General features: G+C 55.5%; 1 protein-coding gene across 1 annotated transcript in view; it reads right to left on the reverse strand.

The window, feature by feature from the left end:
* Nucleotides 1-6,902, reverse strand: part of SCN4A (sodium voltage-gated channel alpha subunit 4) — a 31,067-nt gene extending 24,165 nt beyond the window's left edge. The window contains exons 1-8 of the mRNA XM_068977553.1: nt 6,630-6,902; nt 6,422-6,540; nt 6,183-6,272; nt 5,810-5,938; nt 5,247-5,338; nt 2,726-3,022; nt 976-1,039; nt 586-727 (exon numbers count right to left, since the gene is read on the reverse strand). Of these exons, the coding sequence (XP_068833654.1) occupies nt 586-727; nt 976-1,039; nt 2,726-3,022; nt 5,247-5,338; nt 5,810-5,938; nt 6,183-6,272; nt 6,422-6,540; nt 6,630-6,902 (1,206 nt within the window). The remainder of the gene's footprint in view (nt 1-585; nt 728-975; nt 1,040-2,725; nt 3,023-5,246; nt 5,339-5,809; nt 5,939-6,182; nt 6,273-6,421; nt 6,541-6,629) is intronic.
* Nucleotides 6,903-9,296: the final 2,394 nt, after the last annotated feature.

The raw sequence follows: 9,296 nt of genomic DNA on the forward strand, positions 1-9,296 counted from the left end.
GTGCCAGGTCTTAGTTGTGGCCTTTTTCTTTTACTTTAAAATTTTTATTTATTTTTCATTGAAGGATAATTGCTTTACAATATTATGTTGATTTCCGCCATACATCAACATGAATCAGCCACAGGTGTACGTAGCAGGCAGATTCTTAATCACTGGACCACCAGGGAAGTCCTATTACTCTTAGTATTAACATTGTCGATGTTAGAAACATTACCAGGCACTGGAAGGCATTGTTCTCCAGACTCAACCTGCCCACCTGCAAACTGTGGAAGGTAAATCATTATGGGCAGAACTGGTGTCTAAGCAGCCCTACTGGTTACTGTGAAGAGGCCTGGAAGTCTGTGCTAAGCTTAGATCTCAGCTCCTAAGCAAATGAGGAAAAGGAAGAAAAGGCTGGGGCTCAGATCTGGGCAGGAACCAAATGCCAGAGGTGCCAAGAACCCATATATAGGGCCACTGATCGGGGGGGTCCCATGGAAGGGATGGCTTTGGTAAGGGTCCTACCAAGCCCCGAGGAGGCCATGGAGATGGAGGGAGGTAGGGCTGTGGGGCTGAGGGGCAGGGCAGGGCAGGGGGCCACTGTACCAGTTGGAAGAGGTTCTCCCAATAGTCCTGGGTCATGAGGCGGAAGAGAGCCAGGAAGGCCCAGCTGAAGGTGTCATAGCTGGTGTAGCCGTAGTTGGGGTTCCGCCCGGCCTTGATGCACTCATAACCCTCAGGGCAATGCCTGTGGACAGGATGGGGACTGGTGTTAGGGAGAAAGGAGAGCTCCAACTAGGGGCCACATGGGGGGCACTCCGAGAGAAAAAAAAAACATCCTTTAGTCTTGTCTGCATCCTGAAAACACGTGCATGCTCACGAGTTGTCTTTACACCTCCATCCACCCCAGGTTCTCATCCCCAATCATCCCCCATCTTCTGGCAACCCTGGGGCCACTGTTTCCATTCACCCCCCACCCTCCTGGGTGTCACTCACCCAGCATCGCTGCTGTTCCCACAGAGCAGGGCATCGTTGGAACCCTCCAGGAAATAGAAGTTCCCTGTGGGAGTCAGAGGTCACAAAGGAAGCATGTCAGCGCATGGACACTGTGGGCAGAGTGCCCATTGCACACCCGTGGACACATCTGTGTGGACCATGGGCACCGCCACGTAGATGCTCTCAGGGTGCCCCTTCCCGCTCCTTTTTTTTTTTTTTAATAATTTTTATTGGAGTATAGTTGCTTTAGTTGTGTTAGCTTCCACTGTACAGCAAAATGATTCAGCCACACACACATGGATACATATCCATTGCCACATACATTCTCCATATATGCATGGAGTCCCTTTTGGACTTCTTTCCCACTCAGGCCACCACAGTGCATTAAGTAGCATTCCCTGTGCCATAAGGGCTTCCCTTGTGGCTCAGCTGGTAAAAAACCTGCCTGCAATTCGGGAGACCTGGGTTCGATCCTTGGGTTGGGAAGATCCCCTGGAGAAGGGAAAGGCTACCCACTCCAGTATTCTGGCCTGGAGAATTCCATGGACCATAGTCCACGGGGTCGCAAAGAGTCAGACACGACTGAGCGACTTCCCCTTTCACCTGAGTGATACAGCATGTTCTCATTAGCTATCTGTTCTCTTCCTTCTCCTTTAAGGGCAGCTCCAAGTCCTAAGCTCTCTGGGTAGACACATTTCAGTGTCAGCGCAGTGCCTTGTATGGGGTATAGTGGGGGTACAGAGGGAGATGGGGGGACATGTATGTGTGTGCCTGGGGCTACCACGTACCTGAGCAGGACCCCCAGTGGAGGGGTGAGTGGGGAGCTAGAATCCAGGATGCCAGGTTGAAGAAGGTGGCATTTCTAAGCTGGCGATTCCATGTCCATTTTCTAAGCTGCCAGGAGGCACCGTGTGGACTAGGAGTGGCTCCATGAGAACGCTGTCTTGTGTGTGTGCACCTGTGAAGTCTGGGTATGTGAACGGGATGTGGGTGCCTGTTGCTGGCCCTGCCGGGACGATGGAGGAGAACAAGGAGCCCGCACATAGGGATTGTTGCTTTTCCTAGCCAAAGCTTTAGGATTTTCCTAACAATTTCGTGTTTGCTGTTACCCTTGTTTGCTGTAAACCCTTTGAGAGGGTAACCGTTGCTATCTAGTTGCTAAGTTGGATTCGACTCTTTTGCATCCCCATAGATTGTAGCCCACCGGGCTCCTCTGTCCATGGGATTCCCCAGCAAGAATACTGGAGCGGATTGTCCAAGGGTCTTTCTAACCCAGGGATCAAGCCCGGGTTTCCTGCATTGGCAGGTAGATTCTTAACCACTGAGCCAGCAGGGAAACTTGAGAGCAGTGTTGTGATCTTTATTTTACAGGTAAAGATTCTGAGAGTCAGGAAGATGAAGTGACTTGTCAGAGGTTACCTGAGCTGTTAAGTGCTGGGTTCACACTCAGATCTTCCCCATGATCTTCTTCTAAAAAAATTATTTATGTATTTGGCCACATGGGGTCTGAGCACATGGGACCTTCATTGCAGCATGCTGGATTTTTAGTTGCAGCAGGAGAACTTAGTTGGGGTACGTGGGATCTAGTTCCCCCACCCAGGGATCAAACCCGGGCCCCCTGCGTTGGGAGCATGGAGTCTTAGCCACTGGACCACCCGGGAAGTCCCTTCCTCATGTTCTTTATCTCACATAAGGGGCTGCCAATGGGGCTAGGAAAGACCCCACTGGCCTCCCCACCCTCCCTTCTTACCTTCATCATTGATGTAGGCATCCCAGTCAAAGGTAGAGTTGCTGGCCCAGCTCTCCTGGCCGTCCCAGGTGTTGTTGCCGTCCCAGGTGTCGTTGCTGTACCAGGTATCGTTGCCGTACCACGTGGTGTTGGTGTCATTGAAGGGCGGGGGCCAGCGCACACACTTCTGCCGCAGGTTTCCCATGAAGAGCTGCAGCCCCACCAGGGCAAAGACGCTCAGGCAGAAGACGGTGAGGATCATCACGTCCGAGAGTTTTTTTACCGACTGGATCAGGGCCCCCACGATGGTCTTCAGCCCTGATCACAGAGAGCGGGAGAGTGTGGCAGGGGGTAACTCACCGACTCAGCACCTCCGAGCCTCTGCCTGCTCCATCTCCTTTGGGCCTTGGCTTACTTGGGGCGCTACTTCCCTGAAGCCTTCCTAAATTAGCCCCATCCATCTCTGATTACAACCTCCATCTCGAGCCTTCCAGTGGCCACCGAATCTCAGCCACTAGAAGAATGGACTATGAAGACTCCACAGGGTGTTGTCTAACACAGGAGAACAACAACACTCAGGCACACGGTGTAACTTCATAAATGTCACTAAGTCAGGACTCCCAAAGTGTTCATAGAACACTAATCTCACAAGCTGCGCCCTTCATGAAAGGGGTTCAATCGTGCTTTTGGAAGGCACTTCCATAGTTGCTCAGTAATAAAAAATCTGCCTGCCAATGAAGGAGATGTGGGTTCAATCCCTGGGTCAGGAAGACCCCCTTGATGAGGGCATGGCAGCCACTCCAGTATTCTTGCCTGGAGAATCCCATGGATAGAGGAGCCTGCTAGGCTATATACAGTCCATAGGGTCGCAAAGAGTCAGACACCACTTAGCGACTCAACAACAACAACTAACCCCGTGATACCCTTCTGGAGGGTCTTTATGTAGATTATCCTACCAGAGGCTTGGGAAAGTTCTGCAGAAACAAAAACTTTTTAATACCATGTTTCAGCTTATTTGACACAGAACCCTTTCTCTTCTAGCCTGTTAACACCCAAGGAAGAGCAGGGTTCACTCAAAGAAGCTCTAGGCTGACTTTGCAATACTATTGCATTCTGCCCCTCTGAACAGGCAAAGGCATAGGCTCAGATCCCATCATTTATGGAAGAACCATAACTTCTTCCTTGGGCCTAATCAGGGTGTCTCTCGCTTCAATATTTATTTCCTTTTCTTATCCTGGTATGAAGAGAGATGCTCAGCAGCTTCATCATAAAAGCCCTACGGGCTCTGAGGATGCCGCAGTGTGGTCCTGAGGGCAGGTATTGTGGCCTTGACTCAGTGGCTAACATGCCGAGTTGCCTTCTCTCTGGGCGTCCCTCCTTCCTCAACTGCAATTCACAAGGGCTTTGGACTAGAGAAAACTAAGGTGCTTCCTAGCATTAAGACAACTTCCCTGTGTCCCAGAGCCTGTTCTCCATGCCTTTCAGATCATCTTTCTCTCCTTCTGGAGAAGGAAATGGCAACCCACTCCAGTATTCTTGCCTAGAGAATTCCATGGACAGATGAGCCTGGCTGGCTACAGTCCATGGAGTTGCAAAGAGTTGGACATGAGTGAGTGACTACACTTCTCTCCTTTAATGAACCTTCTCCAGTTTCTTCACATGCTTTTTTGAGGGTCTGGATGATCCAGATTTTATTTATTTCATGCTTTTCTCGATGCATTACTTTGGAACTGCCCTGGCCTCATGGCTCAGCGGGTATGTGATGTGTTCATTATTGAGCTCTCAGGGTGTGGACTTTCCGTCACTGAGTCCCTCTGTGTCTCTCAGCTGGAGTGCTCTGCTCCGTCCAGTCTGTTTATTTTATTTAAAGCATGAACCCTATCCCAGGGCTTCCCTGGTAGCTCAGTTGGTAAAGAATTCCCTGCAATGTGGGAGACTCAGGTTCGATCCCTGGGTGGGGAAGATCCCCTGGAGAAGGAAATGGCAACCCACTCTGGTGTTCTTGCCTGGAGAATCCCATGGACAGAGAAGCCTGGTGGGCTACAGTCCATGGGGTTGCCAAGAGTCAGACACGACTTAGGGATTAAACCACCACCACCTCCCAGTGCCAGGCATGGCTCTAAGCACCTTATTGCTATCAAGGCTTTGAATTCTCATAGTAACTGAGTGAGCAGTACTGTCATTATTCACAGTTCACAGATATGGAAACTGAAGCAGACAGGGTGGCCATTTAACCAAGGTCAAAGTCAGGAAGTGGTAGAGATGGGAGTTGAACCCAGGCAGTCTGGCTCCAGAGTCTGTGCTCTAACCACCTTGCTGTGCTGCCTCTCAAAGCCCATCCTCCCACTTGGGGCCTCTTCTTCTCCCTGTAGACACACTGGACCCCCCCTACTCTGTGTCCAGGCTTTGATGAGGGTGCTACGCCACCTGGGAGGGTTATGACCCTGGGTCAGGCTCCCAGAACTTGAGTGCCCCATTCCAGGCATGGGCGAGGGGGCAGGCCGGCTGGCCCAGGCAGAGGGTCCCTGCTCCTCCCCTGTACCTGGGATGACTGTGATGGTTTTCAGGGCCCGCAGCACCCGGAAGGTTCTCAGCGCTGAGATGTTGCCCAAGTCCACAAATTCCGTCAGGTACCTGGATGGGGGGTAGGTGTGAGGGCTGTGTCAGAGCCAAGGGGTGGGTGATGGGGCAGAACGAGGCCCAGAATGAGGATTCCCAAGGAATCCTTGTATTTGGGGTTACCGTGGAGATGCAAGGGGACAGGTCAGGGACCATAGGCTCCTATCGGGGCCTGGGTGGGAAAGACACTGCAGGGACTTTGCTGAGGAGTGGGGGAGTGGCAAGGGTAGCCCAGCTCGCCCAGTGGGTGGCGGCCTGGGGGCCAGGTCACATGTACTGTGTGGAGGGGCACCCGGATGGACAGCCTCCAAGTCAGACCCCGAGTGACAGCTCCTGGAAAGGTGCAGCCCACTGTGCACGCCGGACCACAGCCCTGCAGCCCAGCCTCGGACGGTCACCCAGCCCACTCAGCTGCCCTCTCCACAGCCTGGCCCCCTCCCTTCCCTTGCATCGGGCTCTGGACGCCCCCCTGGGGCCCCTGCTCACGCCATCATGATGACGCTGAAGTCCAGCCAGTTCCAGGGATCCCGGAGGAATGTGAAGTCATCGACGCAGAAACCTCGGGCCAGGATCTTGATGAGGGACTCGAAGGTGTAGATCCCTGTGAATGTATACCTGGCGGGGAGAGGGCGGGCCAGGGCCAGGATGTGGGTGGCAGAGGCGGGCCTCCTGGGACGGAGGACCCAGGGGGCTGAGGACATCGGTGAGAGGGCCAGTGTGTGCCACTCTGGGGACTTAGGGTGCTGATGGAGTGACAGGGACAGTATTTGTCCCCCTGGAATACAGAGCAATGGTCACTTGGGGCGTCCTCCGAGCAGAGACACTGGGGAACCGGGGGAAGTGGGGGCGGGGCACTTACTCCACGTGCTTGGACCAGGAAGGCGGGTCACTCATGGTCATGAACACGCAGTTGGTCAGGATGGTGATCATAATGAACATGCTGAACAGCGTTGGGGGGAGGGTCAAGGAAAGTGAGGGAGCAGGTGGGGAGGAGAGGAGGACAGAGGGCCTCCTCACCCAGAGCGCCCCGTTCTTGCCCATCCCTGACCCCTGCCTGCCTTTCCCCACCCCTGTGCTCGCCCCACTCCGCCAGGATATGAGTGGATGAGCACCTTGATGGCGCAGCGTCTGACGATGCTGAAGGGGCTCAGGAGGTAGAGAGCAGGAGTGGCTGAGAAGCGGAAGATGGACTTGCCCTTGTTGAGCACGATGAAGGTCTGCAGCAGGGAGAGAGCTGTGAGGCCTGGGACAGGCAGACGGATGAACCAGGGACAGACAGGTGGAGGGAGGCCTCCCCGGCGCGGACCTTCTTGTCGCTGTAGTAGGGATCCAGATCCTCCAGGGGGATGCCGATGACCTCCGGCGGAGGGTCCCCGTAGATGAGCGGCAGATTCTTGCCAGCCTCCATGTCGCTGCGCGGCTTCCGCTCGGTATCCTCGATCTCCATCTGCTTGTTCCGCAACTGCCGGGCCTCCTCCTCCAACACCCGGCGCTCTATGGCTGCCAGGGACTCCCGGGTGAAGGGGCGTAGGCTCTCGGGGCCCAGAGGCACCACCGTGGGCAGAGACGCATTGGCCATCTTCGCATCCTGGGCTCAGGGGCCAGCAGGGTGGCGGGCAGCTGGGGCAGCTGCAGCGTGCAGCCCCCGGGGTGCTGGGCGGCCACCCCGCCCTGGGCCTGCGGTCCCGCTACTCACCTCCCGCCTGCCCTGGGGCCAGGGCAGGCAGGTTGGCGAGCAGGCGCTGTCGGAACTGGAGGGTGTGCCTGCGGGCCCGGGTGCTGCTTTTGCACAGATGCTGGACACAGAGCATCACCCCCGCAGCCCTGCACCACACTCGCCCCAGCAGGGGGTTGGCTCCCCTCTGCACTGACAGAAAACCAACCAGGTCCTCTTCTCCCTCGGGGACTCGAGGCCAACGCCCCCGTGCCTTCAACTGCCTCCTGGGCCCGAGTTCTGGGAACTGTGTGGCTTCAGCCTACGGGGAACAGAGAAAACCACAGCTGGCTATACCCCCATGACCTCGACCCTGCCGTGACGCAGAAAGGAATCGGATGTGAGACGTGAGGGCAGACCCAGAGGACGGGCCGAGGTGAGGGGCCCGGCGGGGTCAGCCTAAAACAGGAACGGCAAACGGATTTCATCTTGAAGGCTGACGTGGATCAGCTGCTCTGGCTGCCTGGCTGCTGCTGCTGCTAAGTGGCTTCAGTCGTGTCCGACTCTGTGCGACCCCACAGACGGCAGCCAACCAGGCTCTGCCGTCCCTGGAATTCTCCAGGCTGCCTGGAGATGTGGGCAAAGACCATGTGGGCTGGAAACAGACTCGGCGCGAGGAGACTGCGGGGATTGATTAGTAATGTCTGCCGGGGGCATGAAGGAGAGAATGCCTGTACCTGCCACTGTTCACCACATCTTGCTTGGAGGGAGGAGACAAGGAAGATGTGTGAACATGTAGCACCTTGTCCTGAGCTTTGGGAAGGTGTGATGTTGGATGGGGAGCGGGAAGAAGGAAGATTCCCAGGCTCTGGGGATAGTTCCGATAGCTTCCTCCTCCATGACCCATGGGATCTAACCTATGGGCAGGGAGGGGGAACTGGAGCAAGAAAATGCAAGGGGTGTGTGTGTGGGGGGGGCACGTCAGGAGAGCTGCAGGTGTTAACATGGAAGAGCAGGACACACAGGTAAGGTCCTGGGAGAAAGAGATGGACAGTTTCGATGGTGGGGGCAGGACGGGAGCTCCCAGGGACTGCTTTTGGCTGGTGGTCCCTGTATGAACAGGGCAGATAGAGGGGCGCCTACCAGGAGCCTTGGAGGCCATAAGAGCTACACGCTGTCTCCTGGCCAGTCCCTTGGTTGCTACTACTCCCCTCCTCCCCCAAAGCCTTCTTGAGCCTGTTCTTTGTGGAAGGGAGGCGGCAGTGGGTCACTTATGGCAAAGGCCCTGGGGAATGACCCACATCAGGAGATGGACTCAGGGACACCCCAGCCACCTGGTCATACAGAGCCTTCCCAAGGACCCCACGGACAGAGGCTCCAGAGATACCCAGGGCTACACCAGAGGGCAGCTCTGTCACAGTGGGCCCAGACGCCTGAGCAGTGCCCAGGCCAGTGCGGGCACTTCCTCAGGCTTGGTCAACAGGTGGGGAGGGCGGCCCAGGGAACGGCCGGAACCATTGGGCAGAGCAGGCCACGCCCTCCGGCCTGACTGCCCAGCTGCTCCCTCCCATCACCCGGGGAGTCGTGTTTCCACGGGGATGACTTTGCTCATTCCTGCCCACCCCGCCCCTCAGCTGCTCATCGGCCCAGTCATGTGCGTGGAAATGTGTTTGTGCACGGACACGCACGTGTGCACTCGTGCACACACAGAAGTGCGCATACCCAGCTTGAAACCTCTCCTCACACTGACCCCACAGTTGTACCCACCACTTGCCACACACCTTCTCTCCTTCATCCCCATCACTGGTCCCACGTACGTGTCCGAACAGAAGACATTGACCTGCCAGATGGCCCTGAAGAGACCATGGCCAATGAGCACCCTCCTGGTTCATGGGCCCCGCTTGGCACAATTCTCTGGCCTGATGCTGCCCCCTTCCTCCTTTGCAGGAGCCCAAGTGAAGGAGATCAAACCAGTCAATCCTAAAGGGAATTAACCCTGAATATTCATCGGAAGGACTGATGCTGAAGCTGAAGCGCCAGTACTTTGGCCACTTGACGGGAAGAGCCGACTCATTGGAAAAGACCCTGATGCTGGGAAAGATTGAGGGCAGGAGGAGAAGGGGACGACAGAGGATGAGATGGCTGGATGGGCACCAACTCAATGGACATGAGTTTGAGCAAACTCCAGGAGACAGTGAAGGACAGGGAAGCCTGGTGTGCTACAGTTCATGGGGTCACAAAGAGTCAGACACAACTGAGAGACTGAACAACATCAAAGTGGGATGACAGAAAACCAGGGACAAACAGTCCAGCTTGGGC

This window comes from Capricornis sumatraensis, chromosome 8 (genome assembly GCF_032405125.1).
Source record: "Capricornis sumatraensis isolate serow.1 chromosome 8, serow.2, whole genome shotgun sequence".
Classification (NCBI taxonomy): Eukaryota; Metazoa; Chordata; class Mammalia; order Artiodactyla; family Bovidae; genus Capricornis; species Capricornis sumatraensis.